We start from the raw sequence: 14476 nt of genomic DNA, 5'->3' as shown, positions 1-14476 counted from the left end.
CGCCATGATGCCAAATTAGAGGATGCAGTATCGATTTCGTTGTTACCCGATGCCTAGCCGTGGCTTAGTTCATTTTTACCCCAGCTACCGTTGTAGATGCCGGTCATATTCCATCCCATTATTCAGAGAGGTCTGGAGAAAGGTCCAGAGTAACACGTACTAGCTGTCATGCTGTGATAGCTAAGTTTTGTGTCTGTGGAAGAGCTGCTTAATGACATCCATTTCATCAACAGCGTTCAAAAGTCACCCGCACCGGCACCAACGATACGCAGTCCGTTATTGCCACTTCCAATACCCTCTGCATAAAGGGAATATGCAAGACAATATCGGGATGGATGCCAGGCTACGGCAGGGACACCGACGTTGGGGTTGCCTGTAGGGATGGTGTAAACGCTATCTCCAGTTTCTGCGTGGAAGATTTCCAAACCAGTGCCTCCACAGTCAACTTCATCACAGGCACTCACGATAAACCGGCCATCCCAACTCCAGCTGATGCCGCGAACGGCTCCGCCGCCACTACTCGAGACAGTGCGTTGGCACACCCAGTTTGTCGTATCCCAGAGGGAAATTAGTGAGTCGCCTCCGCCGATGGCTAGATACCTTGCAGTTGGTGCAAGTGAGACACAAAGACAAGCGGCCGTGTGTGCATTGAGTGTATGGAGAGTGGTGAAAGATGGGTAAGATTGGATTTTGACCGTTCCTTCGCCAGTAGTAAGGAAAAGGTCGGCGTCGAAAGAGTGCGAGAACGCAATTCCATTGGTACGAACAGGTTGTTTATGGTGAGGCAGCACCTTGTAGGTTGATGGTGCCTTTGGAGCGTTGGGAGTAGTGCCGGCAGGGCTGGCAATTGGCTCGACGGATATGGGGACTAATGTGTCATCCTAGATGGAAACACATGTCAGCACTATTGTATGTAACGAGTTAAGAAGAATACTAGGGGTATATTACCATTCTCCCAGCCAGCAGGACAGTTCCATCTGGGGCCCATGCAAGTGAAAATGCCTCCCCTCCGACATCCACACGGCCAACACAGTTCTTTGCGCGCACATCCCAGAAACGAACAGTCCCATCCTTAGAACAGCTGGCTAGTTCAGATTCCTTGACTGGATTAAACGCTACCTGCTCGATGCCGGAAGAATGGCCGCGCAACTCGGTCGAGTATCTCACATCGGGTCGTTCCGGGTTCCAGATGCGCAGTGTTCGATCAACAGATCCGGTTGCGATCAGAGTCCCCGTAGGATTCCATGCCAGAGTACGGATACTAGACAGCAAGCATTAGCATCCCAGTCCATTTATCTATTCAGCATCGTAGGGAAACATCCTTACCTATGCGAGCCTGGACCTCGCGCGCTGGGATCTGGATAGCTCTGAGTCCGTAAACCGCCGAACAAATGAGCAAATCGATCCTTAGAGACAAGATTGGAAGAAGCTGGCGGCATGTTAGGAGCTTCCGAGTGAGCTCTCGCCGCTCTTCAGTAGAAGCGCCTGAGATGGACTTTTGTATGTTTGTGTTTGGCGGTTTTGAAGCTGAAGAATCTCTCGGCTTGGCAGCTTTTCGTAGACGACGTTGAATATTCGACATGGAACAAGACGAACAGCAGCAACAAGAAACATCAACTAAATTCTATGATATTTAACATTAATGATGAAAAGATTCGAAGTTGACTATCTCAAATACCCCCAAACTTAGCTGCAATTGCGCCCGATACCAGTGATATCCAGTGTTTTATAGAAACACCTACGCAAAAAGCTCTCAAGCAACATGTTCGACTTTGAAGACCCGTTGATGGATCAAGAGAAATGCTTTATATCGGTTGGAAAACTACCTGTATTTATCGATCCTACGCAACCACCGCAGAAGAAGGCTCCTTTCTCTGCTATACTCGGCCATGCGTTCAACCACAAGGTGCGGCCTACTTCTACAACATCCATATCCAAGGTCTAACATATTATCAGGTTGAGTTGATTCTTCCTCGAGAAGTCCATGAATCGGCCTGGAGTTCAATTTCAGAGGCTGTCCAGCAGCATCGATATGCGCGGGCAATCTTCCCTCTATCAGCTCTGCTCGAAGGGGAATTTTTCACCAAATATATTAAGATCGGTTCGTGTCTTGCCCAGCAACCTTTTTTTAATATATGAAACTCTAACATGTATACATAGGAAACGTACTTATGATATCCGAAGGGAGGAGAGGCGTAGATAATGTCTACGCACTTAAAGACGGTTAGCAAGACTTTTTTGTTTGACGGTTTGATACTGATATGTGCAACCAGGGATTCTCACACTGGAGCTCGACAAGCCATCTTATGAAAGTGCAGGCCTCATTGGGAAAGCTATTCGATCAGGAGATAGAAAGCACATAAAGTCAAGATACTGTATGTCTCTCTACACAGGTCCAGTTGCCCCTTGCTAACCGATACCTCGTGAAGTGGTGGAGATAAACCTCCGTCCGCCATCCATGCTACACGGTAAAAAAGGGTTTGAACGAGTTGTATGGGCATTCAAGAATGTTCTAAACAGCTCTGTAACATGGTTGTTCAGTGACTTATCTAAATCTTCCAGCCTTACTGATGAAGGTACGGGCCCCTTGTCTTCTCTGTGAGCCCCGATCTGACGAGATGATGCAGACGCACCTATTAGAAAATATCATCCACAAATCATCACTTGCTCACCGGTAGAATCTGTGATGACAAAAGTTCTTACGCCGCCTTTCGGTTCAGAGAGTCTTCTCCCGATAAAAGACAGAGATTCTCTCCGCGAGACTTGCGATGAGTTGCAAGAATGGCTTGCTCTTGCGTCCCTGGGCTCGGAACGGATTCTGGAAAACGACTCTATCGATCCGTACCTAAGCCGTTATGAAGTTCCCCTGAGAAATGAGTGCAAGGCCTCAAATTTAGTGAGGGTCACATGGAGAGGCTTGATGCCATCTAGCTGGGTTATGAATCTGTTTATATCAGTATTGTAAGGTCCCTTTATCCTCATGTCTACCTTAGGGGTCTTTTCTAATTGCTTGACTATAGGCGGAATTGTGGCTCTCAAAGTATGAATGCGAATCATTGGTTTGGTCTTCTGGTCTCTGCAATGGGGAAGGACGCAGTGGATGGGAAGGACGGTTACTCTGTTATAGCATTACCTTTTGCCAGTTCCAGGTTAGAAGAGGAAGAGGGTGATTCTATAGACAAAAAGCCATCTTGTCAACGACGGTTTGTTTGCTGGGAATATGTCGGTGGTAACGTTGCGAGCTTCTAATCTATTCGTTCTATAGTGCATGCATGTATTATAAGCCTTGTTTTCTCTAGAGTGCACTATCAAGAATCGGATCCCAGACATAATGTATATACACGGTAATGCTAAAAATGGATGAGATTCCCAGCAAATATAAGCCCAAGAACGATGCCTAGGGTGAGGATAAAGTCTGTTCCACGAAACCAACAGGCCCCAATATAAATCCCAAGAATACCAGCGTGACTGCAATTAGATAAGAATGAGCTATACGCATCATCCAAGCATATCATTAAGAACATCCATCAGCACTGGCCTTTTTCTTATGATCCTCTCCCCATTAAGTGGCTGTCCTACTTTTTGTGGTTTCTTCATGCCTTGTGTAGGCTTAGGGAGAGTACCCGCTTTATTCTTCAACGGGCTAAGTGGAAGTCGAGCCTGAGGCTGTTTCTTTGTAGGGCTAGGAGATAAGGTATTTGCGAATTTGTCTGCCATTGGACTCTTGTCGCCCATTGCCTGGGTGAAGAGTAAATCGTGCTCTGCAAACACATGCTGGCTCACAGCGTTCGGCGGTAGATCGAACCGCCATTGATGCTCATCCATGAGCTTCGTGAATTTGCCTAGTAGCTCGTTCCCTTCGCTGAGGGTAGCTTTGCTGCCGACGATGAGCATTTTGGTTCTTGCCCGGGTAAATGCGACGTTGACTCGACGCCAGTCGCGGAGTAAATCGCCTACATTTCGGTCTGAGTTGCTGCGGACACAGCTCATGATAATCACTTCTTTATCACGGCCCTGGAAACGGTCTGCGGTGTGCATTTCAAGATTTGGACCGTGATGGCGGAGCTTTTGTTTTAAAAGGGAGAGCTGGCTTCTGTAGAGCGTAACGACGCCAATATCTTGTGCTGCAATACCAACGGCGATAAATGCCTCGACAAGCTGAGCGCAGAGGGTAGCTTCAACCTCATTGATTATGCGGGAACCCTTTGCGGAGTCTAGGGCCTCAGGACGAAGGGAGTCGGTGTTTATGAAGCGGGTTTTTGTACGAGGGTCAACGAGTTCGCGGAGCCAGCATCGGCCGTGACTTGAGCCCAGGCAGCGAGATTTGGCGGTGGAGGAAGGGAAGGAAGTTGGATGGATGCGTTTGAGGCCGTTTATGTTTGGAATGGAAAGTGAACGGGTTGCGATGGCTGGTGTTCCGCATTTGAGATGATTGGAGTATATGAGGGTATTTGAAAGGAGCATGATCTCTTCACACATGCGGTATTGGTGCTCTAGGTTGACTACCGACGATGGGTGCATGTCGCAAAGCAGCTTGAACAAGCTGTGGTCAAGGCCGCCTTCTATAGCTTGTTTGCTTTGAACAAGAGGCGGTAGTTGGTAGTGGTCTCCTACCAAGATGAACGTTTTAGCCATGCGAATCGGTCCCAGGCAAACAGGCAATGTTATCTGCGAGGCTTCATCGACGATACAGTAGTCGAATGTCCGGGTATTGAAGATTCGATGGTTAACTCCTAGACACGTTGTGGCCACTACCTTTGAATTCTCATATACGTCTTCAAGTTCTTCAATTGTATTCTTAGGCGTTGCTGCCAATTCGGCAAACTGCTGGACTTCAGGGTGTATTTTCGACGGTGTCCCGAGACGAAGAATTCTAAACTTATCATCTCGGATTTTGAGCAAGATGTTATCAACGGCCGTGTGGGTGTAGGAGGTCAGCAAGACGCTTTTCCCCTGAGATACCAAGGCACGAATAATCTGAGCTATTGTCGTCGTTTTACCAGTTCCTGGCATACCAAGAACCAATGCATAGTCATTTGCACTTAGCACTTTGCCAATGGCCATTTTCTGGTCCATGTTTAGATTAGGTCCCACCGCCTCTGGGAGGCGAGAAATGGGTGAGCCAGGCTTGAATACCGGAGCGGCGCCCTCGACTATCAATTCACGAAGACGAGCCGATTGAAAGACGTCCCGTGCCATTAGTGAGACTAGATTATTTCGAACTATGGCCAGGCCATTGCTGAATTCGTCCTTGTCCAGTCTGTAGAGCATTGGGTTCTCCGTGCGATGGTCCATGTTCATGGCATTCCTATTCCCTGACGAGATATCCATGATACCCTGGAAGGTCTGATTGCTAACAGCATCGAATCCAGCCTCTTTATTTCGAGCATTATGAAGCCGTCTATCAACCGCCACTGTGATGCGTCTAGGGCTGATTTGCACCACATACCCATTCGCAAGAGCGAAATGGCCCTGTTCATCAGAGACAACGATCGGCTCACCAACATTGATCTGCGACTCTGTGAATGAAAAACCCGAAACAGATCTGGGCTTAACAAACGTATATTGGAACCGATTTATTTTTTGCCCTTCTGAATTTTCAATAGCAGATCCATTCTCAATAATGACGTTGCCGAAACATCGTCCTACACCCTCACGCTCAGCACTAACCATGGTCCATAGCTCACGTCGGAACTTCGACATTTCCTTCTCCTCCAGCGTCAGTAGGTCATCCCATTTCTTGAAAAACCCTTGATGGGGAGCGGTGAGGTGGCCGGATGTTTCTTGGAAAAGCTTGCCTACGCCGCTCGTTTCCTCTGTGCCGTCGTCCACGAGCTTGTGATATAGAAAACACGTCGACTTTGCGTAGCAAGGGCTGCAAAGTCGGGAGTTTTTAAGCATAGGGGGAAGTTCGAACCGTTGACGGAGATAACCAGCGAGTAGATTTCGTTGTTGGATCATCTGCCGGATTTCATTTGGTATGGCACGGACACGAAGAGTCTTTGAGAGTTCCAAGTAGTATAATATTCCAAATGTTACGTTTATATCTATAAATGTGTTAGTGTATACCACAAGGTGCAGTTGGGATAAGGGAATGTAAATTGATATACCGTAACGGTCAGAAAGAAGCAACGAATATAATGCTGTTTGGGCGCGGTGTGAATGATTCGCATTATTCTTCCCCGTCTTAACTTCTAATGGCACGGTGAGCGTTTTTTGCTCTCCTTCTTCCTCCAGGACGATTTGGACAGTGGCATCGATATTGCCCTTCAATCCATACATCGGAGACCACACATGCTCTTCAACCTCGAGCAGTTTGTTGATACAGATCTTGGACATTGCGCCATTTCTATCATCCATCATCGAGCCAGCCTGGGGATATTGTTAAACTAGGAACGATATATTCAATTGTTTGGGAGGAGTGATGACGTACGGTTGGATGAGGATGGACGTATAATTTCGCCCACTCTCTGAGAGCAGGCATCTTAGTCTCGAGGTAGTTGGCAGCATCATTGATACTGACGTTCACTTCAAAGAGGCTTTCTATATACTTTGGTAAGATGGTATCAATGAGCTTCTTCAACCAAGAAAGGCCCCAATTATTAGCCTTCATTGCCTCCTGGAAGATCTCGTGTAGGATATGGCCGTAGACCTGGGGCTTGTTGGCGTCGCTGGTAGCCTTGACCCGGTCCTGGAGCACAGCGCGGCGAGGACAAGTGAAGGAGTCTGCTACCACAGTAGCGGAGATGAGGTGGTCTGGGTCGATGATGATGGCGTGGTTAGAAGAATCATCCACGAGACACTGGCCATTGCGGTTGAATGTGCCTATGAGATGAATGTAGGAGTCTTTGGAGACAGCAGAATCGAACCATGAGTCGCGTAGGGTGATGGCGCGGGTTTTCTTCTTCTTGTCCTCACAGACGACCAGTACCTACAGAAGTTAGCATGATCGAGGAGATTGAATAGATACGAAGAGAGGCGTACTTTCTCCCATTGAGTGCGTCCCTTTGGATTGGTATATGTATTCTCGGCTAAATCAATGACAAGATAGCGCTTAATAGCCTGAGGGGTTTGACTAGGCTTGATAAGGGTAAGCATGCAATCTAGATGTGAAGATGTATTTATTGATACAAGGAGCGACCAACGTTATCACCAGTGTCATCAGTAGAGGAATCAAACGCATCCAGTTCCATTATTCCTTCCAGTTCACCCTCAGATACCATATTTTTCACCCTACCTTTCTGTGGGGTGATAGGCGGTTGGTTCGTTATTGTGGCTGTAGTCGTAGTAGTAGTTGCGGGTGTAGGGATATTTTTGTTATATGAAGCTATAATCTCATCCATACCATCATAGTCGTCATTATCGAAATCATCAGAATCATCACTCATGTTCTTGGCTAGCTGTGAGAACGTATCATAATTGGTATCTGTATCAGGTCGTAAAGTGGTATTTGTATTATTGCGGTTCTGTGTGGAGAAGGCCTCGTTCGTCGAGGCCGCCGCGAGTTCGAAGAATTCCTGGTCCTGGTCGTCGTCGCCGTAGTCCGACGACTCTGGATCCTTGTTCTGTGGCGGGAGTACGTCTAACTGCCCTCTGCGCACGGCAGCAGGCTTGGACGGAGATTCTGTGGTAAACCTCAAGCGTTTAGCTTGCTGTATATCAGGTCCATCAGGCAGTGGTGATGAACTCGGAGGAGCAGTAGCAGCAGTAGTGTTGGTAGTATTTGACTTGAGAAGGGACTCCTGTATCCTATCGACAAGCATGTTGATCCTCGAGTTGCCGAACGGGCCTGGCTCGCCTTCCTCGGAGGTAAGAGGACGCCGAAGCCGCCTATGAGAACCCAGCCAGTCCATCGACCGTTTCCCCCTGGTAGCCGACTTGGGCCAATCAATAGCACAGCTGTTTGCCCTGCGCAGACAGGCCTTCCTTGCACTTCCCGTCAGTCCCGGTGTGCGCGGGGAGGAAGGCATATTACACTCTGCTGGCAGACCATCGGCTTTGCTGACATACCTGGTCCAGAGGTCTGCGGCGTCATCATGTAGAGGCGTAGTCGGCACCACCTTCTCGAGGGTGAACATAGTAGTAAAAGAGCCATCCTTAGTAATATAAGAGGGCGAGCTGGCAGGTGACAGGCTGCGATTGCGCTTCTTCCTGGCAGTGTTTGGTGTCGAGCGTAAAAATGAGCCACCATGGTCCCAGAAGACATGGTCTCCAGGTGTAATCACCTTCTCGGGGGCGTTGTTGAGCGCGTCTTCAGTGTTGCTTATCATGTCTGCGAGTGGTATCTTGTGTACGGGCGTCTCTGGACATGGCATTGGCCGGGTCTCTTGTTTCTTCTCATCTTCGTCCTCTCTCTCTGCTTCTTGAGTCGGGCGTTCTAGTAGCTCCTCCATCTCCATCTCCGTCGCCTTGGGAGCGTATCTGAAGGCATCTAACTTGGCTTTCGAGGTGGAGCAAATAAATGGATCGTGCATCATCGTGTATTATACTAGAATCCTCAATCCTTTCTTCATGTCTTCTTCATCTTTTGTCTTCTTGTTTGTTCTTGTCTTTTCCTCGCTGTTTTTAAGTGTTTTTTTCGTGAAGTCGCGAAACGCGAGAAAAGCGCGGTCACGTGAGTGTAAGTAGAAGAAGAAGAAAAGATGAAAAGAAAAAGAAAAGAAGAAAAAGATGATAAAAAGAAAAGAAGGTGAAGGTGAAGATGATAGACGAGATGATAGACGAGAGCGAGCCTTCGGATGGTGCATACATTGTACGGTGGCCAGCTGAGGACATCGACAGCGTTCTCCTATACATACAACTATAGGGACTCCGTATAGATGTAGATGATCAAGCAACAAGTCTATTGAAACAGCCAAAGTATCCTCTGGATCACCTCTGCTTGCTTATTCTCCTTTCTTTTTCCAGCGTTCGTCAGTTATCAGTTGTAGTTTATATATTCTTCTATATACTCCGTACGTCCGCTCTCTTCCATACAACATCTATACATCAAGTCCGTATAGCAGACTCCATAAGCACCAAGCATGCAGCCCAGATTCCAACCCTCTACAACTTTCTCTATATGCATACCTCTCTCTCCCGTCCACACCTATGCATCTACATCTCTTCTCTATACATCCATACATCTTCTATCCTTCGCTTCATCTCTTCTTTTATCATCTTCAACTTCGACTTCAAAAATGCCGCAAAGGGAAAAAACTTTGCTGCTTAGTCAGCCTCGGTCTGCCCGCCGAACTTTTTTCGGCTTTTTCTTGCTTTTCTTGTGATGCCTCAACTTCAACTTCTTCTTCTCCTCCGAGATTATACAAAAAAGAACACGTTGGACAGTCGGAATCGGTCGATAGGTATACAAGATGTCGCAGGATAAGGCCCCGTTACCGTTTGCCTACCAGTTTGCCGCCGGTGCGGTGGCCGGTGTCTCTGAGGTTGGTTCTCGTGCTCGTGCCATTCTTTCGGTCTGCAGCTGCTAACGGATGGACTGCTAGATTCTCGTCATGTATGCGGTCTTTGCTCGTCCATTGCTGTCTAAAAATATACTGATCAATACCTTGCTAGGTACCCGCTGGACGTCGTGAAGACCAGAGTGTAAGGACTACCGTCAACTCCGGAACCCGGTAGCAATGCTGACCACCGCTCTAGTCAACTTCAGACCGGCGCCGCCAAAGGCGCAGAGGGATACAATGGCATGTTCGACTGCTTCAGCAAGATCGTCAGGAACGAGGGGTCCGTCTTTTTATCCTTCTCATCCGTCCATTGACACACGACGAATTAATAATGAAAGATAGGTTCTCCCGCCTGTACCGCGGCATCAACGCCCCGATTCTGATGGAGGCACCCAAGCGAGCAACCAAGTTCGCCGCAAACGACAGCTGGGGCGCCTTCTACCGCAAGATCTTCGGTATGGAAAAAGCAAACCAGCCCCTCGCTATTCTCACGGGCGCCACAGCCGGAGCCACCGAGTCCTTCGTCGTCGTCCCCTTTGAGCTTGTCAAGATCCGCCTCCAGGACAAAGATTCCGCAGGCAAATACAATGGCATGCTTGACGTTGTTCGCAAGATCGTCAAGCACGAAGGACCTCTGGCCCTGTATAACGGCCTCGAAGCCACGCTCTGGCGCCACATACTCTGGAACGCGGGCTACTTCGGCAGTATCTTCCAGATCAGGGCACAGCTACCTCCTGCTGAAAAGGGGAACCAGAGCCAGCAGATGAGAAATGATATCATTGCCGGTACGGTCGGAGGAACGCTTGGAACCGTGATAAACACGCCCATGGACGTGGTCAAGTCCAGAATCCAGAACAGTCCGAAAATCGCGGGTTCGGTGCCCAAGTATAACTGGGCCTGGCCGGCGTTGGGCACTGTGATGAAGGAGGAAGGTTTCGGAGCGTTGTACAAGGGATTCCTGCCCAAGGTGCTGCGTCTAGGCCCCGGAGGAGGTATCCTGCTCGTCGTCTTTACCGCCGTGACGGATTTCTTCCGTGCCATGAGAAAGGAGTGATGCGTTTTTTATACCTTGTTTACTTTTGGACTACATATACCGGCTCAGCCATAGATGAGATATACGCGAGACGCCAGACGAACATCCTCCAGACCGAGAGAATCCCCTTTTTCGATAAGACCTAGACTCTTTTTTGACCACAGTTACATCTGGCATTTCGAGCATGCGGCCCTGGCATGCATGCCGCTCAGAGCTCTCCGTCCGGTAGACGGACAGACAGCTTCTCGATGATACCACTATTTTCCTATCTTCCCTACCTTTGACTCATATAGACCATTGGCATATTAGAGGAGTAGATGTTTTCTTTACCTTGGGCTGTTCGTGTACAAGTAAATGAGTAGGGTTCATGTCGTTATTAGGGGAAGATATTAGCTACATAAATACAAGAACATGGTCAAGAGACGAAAAATCGGAGCAACTGTACTATTCAATCAAATAAACACAGGCAAAGGGGGTAAATGGCAGACATATGTAAGTGGCATGGCAGCATGACACGGATCAAAAGGGGGGGAAAGGACAACAGAAGGAAAAGGGGGTATGAAGGTATATGGAAAAGGTCATCAATCAATCAGTCAAATCAGCGTCCCACCATGAGAGATAGAGAGTAAAAGGAAGTCAAGGAAGCACGCAGGGTATGACACCAAACCGCCTGAACGAGAGCAAAGACAAGAGAAGTAAAAGAAGTTTCAAGACGAGAAAGCCTCCTATATACCCTGTTGTATATGTGAAGAGAAGGAAGGACAAGGAGCCGGGGCCCGAGAACGAGATGGATTCGTGATGAGTTTAAAGACAGACAGATGGACGTTGCGTTGTGGGATATCAATCGTGACTTCATGGAATATGGAGATAGATCAAAAAGAACTTGGTGCCGGGGGGTTGATGGTTATCAGGAGCGTGATGCCATGCTATGCCATGCCATGAGTGCAGAACAGAACATGAGGCTAACGAAAAAAGGCAGAGAAAGACGAGAGAAGCCCGAAATATAACAGGATGAAGAGGCAAGTGCTGTGTGTAGTTTAAAGAAAAAGGGGAGCAGGAAGAAGTCAGCTTCTTCACCCCGAACCTCTGAGTCGCCAACCTAACTAACTAACTGACCGAATCGTCTCTCTCCGTGCTGTAGAGACGAGAAGTAACGCCGCCGACCGTATATGCAAACGCGGACCTAACCCTGGAGACGCGGAGGGAAGAAATAAGAACGAGAATGGGAAGACCAAAAGATGGAAAGATAGAAGGGAAAAAAAAGAGAAGAGGCTTCATATTTCCATTGCATATTCGTCTTCTTCCTTGACGCTTAGGCCGATGTGTCCCGAGCTATTCCAGAACTGGGATCCGTTGAAGCCGGGACTGTTGCCTGTTCCGGTTCCGGATGCTTGGCTCTGAGACTGGGAATGGGAATGGGACTGAGACTGAGAGTGCTCCTGTGAAGGGCTGCCCTGCTGGGTGAGAGGTTCGCCGGAGATGGTGGTATGTTTCGGGACACGGAGGCCGCTTCCGACGCCGCGCGAGTAGGAGAAGTTGATACCGTCATTGGCCTCCATGGCATCAAAGACCTCTGTTCTCATTCGACGGTCTTCCTCGGTCTGTTCAAAGGGCCACTGTCCGCCTATGGAGGCGATGTATTCTGCCAGCTGGTCTTCTTGCTCCAGTTTCCGGTGTAGAGCCCACATGAGGTCTCGGGTCCAGCCGACGGCACCGTTGAGGATGTCGCCTTTATTGGGGCCTTTCTCCTTCTCTTCGATGGGCAGGCCCATGGTGATGTTTCCCGCGGTGGCGCGCCGGGCGGAGGGACCGGCGAGCAGGGAGGTTGCAGGGTTGTGGTTCGGGGGAGAGGAGGCGTTGGCACCGGTGGTGGAGGAGAGGGCGGAGTTGTTGACGAGCTGCTTGCGTACCTTTTCGTCCTCTAGACGGTGCTGAGGCACGAGGTGGGAGAGGTCCTGGATCCGTTCGTTGATGTTGTCCCGTCGCCGGCGCTCGACCATGTTATGTGACGCGCGGCGACGGCGGCGTTTGGCTTCCTGGGACTCGAGGGACTGGGAGGAGGACGAGTGGTGGTGGCCGTGTAGGCCGTCGACCTTGGCCGGCAGGGAGGCGTGCTTGGCCGACTTGAGCATCTCATGGATGTTGGCGTGGTGGGAGGCGTGGTGGCCGCCTGGCGAGGAGATGGGGGACTCCATGAGCGACTGGGCGCTGCCTGGGGTGCCGTTCCACTGCCCGGACATGCTCTTCTGGTGTTGAGACTGTAGGCTGACGGCCCGGATGGGCTGGGAAGAGTAGCTCCCGGAGTCTGGAGTGTTGATGTTGAGGCCCCCGATCCCGATGCCCGGCGTCTTGGGGGTGACGGGGCTCCTAGCGTCTCCGTGGAAGGAATTGCGGGCAGCCTTGCCGGCCACAGAGTAGTTCTGGTCAAAGTGGACGTTCATGGCGTTCATGTGCGGCGAAGTAGCCTGTGGCGTATGCTGAACCTGGCGGAACTGGTCGTAGTTGAAGGAGGAGCGTAGGAAGGGACTCTGTATCGGGGCACCGTCGGGGGTGCTGGAGTAGATGTGCGACATCTGGCCCTGGTGGCTCATGGAGATGGCCGTAGGCTGACGCTGGTCCAGGCCATCGTCGCGGGAGAGGTTCTGCCCGTTGATCTCAAGGTCGAGCAGCTCGTCCGTGTCGATTCCGGCGTTGCCCAGGGTGAAGCTGGACGACAGGTTCTGCGAGCCGAACGGGTGGTGGTGCGAGACAAACCCGTTCTGCTGCATGGTGAGTTCCGACGGGTCGATTCCCTCGCTTCCGCCAGCTCCGGTTCCTGTGCCTGAGCCGCCAAACTGGTTTCCATAGGACGGAGTCGGGATCCCATACGCTGAGGGCGACATCATGAACTGATGGGGGTTGTTGGGTTCGTCTGGTTCACTCTTGATCATCGTGGCAGAGATATCTCCCATTCCTGGTTTCACTCTGCAGTTCGGGCTCTTCCTCTTCTTCTTCTCTTCGCTTCTTCTATCTTTCTGTATCTCCCTTGTTTCTCTTATTCCTCTTGATCAAGGGGCGAGCCGACTGTGGCATGAGATCTATCGGCGGTCAGCATCGTCACCACATCAGCGCAAGGCCTCTTACTGTACTTCTCTTCTATCTTTCTTCTCTATACCTTTATGGACCTCCTCTCCCTTATGGACTGCTTCTCTTTTGTGGGCTTCTTCTCTCTTCCGTCTCTTCTCTATCGTCCGTCCTCGTCCTCGTCGTCGTCTCGGTGTGAAGTTGAAAAAAGAGGAGAAGCTAAGCAAAGGCGGTGGAGTTGAAAAGGTTTAAATATTCTCAACAGCGAAAAAAAAAAAACACAACCAAAAAATAAAAGAGTCGACGAGGAAGAAGAAAACAACCTGGAATGGCGCTTTATCTATCCTGATATCTGCCTTTCCCGGTTGATCTGGTTGAATGCTAATATCTCTCCAGGCTTTTTTCTTTTCTTCGCTTGAGGTGGTTGGTGTCACACAGAAGACAGAGCCTTGAATCCGCCGGAGACGAGAGAGGCGAGCAAGATGATACGACGACGCCCAACGACGCAGGATATGCGGATTGGCCTGCTTAGCGAAACGGAACTAGACGCGGTAGGGTGAAAAGAGTCAAGTCCAAGTCCAGAGGATCGAAAAGTCGGGAGTGACCGAATAATTTCAAGGCAGGACGGATCGCAATCCAATGCTGCACCTGTTACTTGTTGCCGGCAAAAAAGGAATATACAGGGTCGAGAAGCAGAGACGGGACAAATACAGACAAGCATAGGGTAGAGAGAGAGGAGGAGAGAGAGGAGAGAGGAGAGAGGCCAGAGGGCAGGCTTTATGGACGGCCAGCTGCAGCTCTCATTCGTGATGGTTGGTGATGCAGAACTGCGGGGGGGGTTGAAATTTCTCTCCTATCGAAGGGTGGGTGGATGGACGAAGTCATGCAGGCAGGCGATCTCTCTCTCCCTCTCCTCCTGCTTTGGCTAAGTCGATAA

At 49.7% G+C, this 14476-nt stretch overlaps 5 protein-coding genes across 5 annotated transcripts; 2 read left to right on the top strand and 3 right to left on the bottom strand.

Moving 5' to 3' along the window:
* Positions 1 to 236: 236 nt before the first annotated feature.
* MCYG_06266 (THO complex subunit 3) lies at positions 237 to 1439 on the bottom strand (the record flags this gene model as incomplete). The annotated part of the gene is made up of 3 exons (XM_002844256.1): positions 237 to 881; positions 949 to 1261; positions 1327 to 1439. The coding sequence occupies 3 exons, from the start codon at positions 1437 to 1439 to the stop codon at positions 237 to 239; spliced, it is 1071 nt and encodes a 356-aa protein (XP_002844302.1).
* A 323-nt stretch (positions 1440 to 1762) lies between these two features.
* On the top strand, positions 1763 to 3249 carry MCYG_06265 (conserved hypothetical protein; the record flags this gene model as incomplete). Its single annotated transcript, XM_002844255.1, has 7 exons — positions 1763 to 1906; positions 1957 to 2101; positions 2161 to 2223; positions 2274 to 2375; positions 2430 to 2576; positions 2628 to 2961; positions 3021 to 3249. 7 exons carry the CDS (start codon positions 1763 to 1765, stop codon positions 3247 to 3249), a joined length of 1164 nt encoding a protein of 387 aa, XP_002844301.1.
* A 249-nt stretch (positions 3250 to 3498) lies between these two features.
* On the bottom strand, positions 3499 to 8477 carry MCYG_06264 (Dna2p; the record flags this gene model as incomplete). The annotated part of the gene is made up of 4 exons (XM_002844254.1): positions 3499 to 6372; positions 6434 to 6931; positions 6985 to 7103; positions 7154 to 8477. 4 exons carry the CDS (start codon positions 8475 to 8477, stop codon positions 3499 to 3501), a joined length of 4815 nt encoding a protein of 1604 aa, XP_002844300.1.
* Positions 8478 to 9353: 876 nt separating this feature from the next.
* On the top strand, positions 9354 to 10497 carry MCYG_06263 (mitochondrial 2-oxodicarboxylate carrier 1; the record flags this gene model as incomplete). The annotated part of the gene is made up of 3 exons (XM_002844253.1): positions 9354 to 9455; positions 9486 to 9571; positions 9786 to 10497. The coding sequence occupies 3 exons, from the start codon at positions 9354 to 9356 to the stop codon at positions 10495 to 10497; spliced, it is 900 nt and encodes a 299-aa protein (XP_002844299.1).
* Positions 10498 to 11750: 1253 nt separating this feature from the next.
* MCYG_06262 (GLCD gamma) lies at positions 11751 to 13406 on the bottom strand (the record flags this gene model as incomplete). Its single annotated transcript, XM_002844252.1, has 2 exons — positions 11751 to 12386; positions 12417 to 13406. The coding sequence occupies 2 exons, from the start codon at positions 13404 to 13406 to the stop codon at positions 11751 to 11753; spliced, it is 1626 nt and encodes a 541-aa protein (XP_002844298.1).
* Between the last annotated feature and the right edge of the window lie 1070 nt (positions 13407 to 14476).

Source organism: Microsporum canis, genomic scaffold, assembly GCF_000151145.1.
Source record: "Microsporum canis CBS 113480 supercont1.6 genomic scaffold, whole genome shotgun sequence".
Lineage (NCBI taxonomy): Eukaryota > Fungi > Ascomycota > Eurotiomycetes > Onygenales > Arthrodermataceae > Microsporum > Microsporum canis.
Note: the sequence above shows the minus strand (reverse complement) of the source record. Positions and strands in the feature narration are given on the sequence as shown.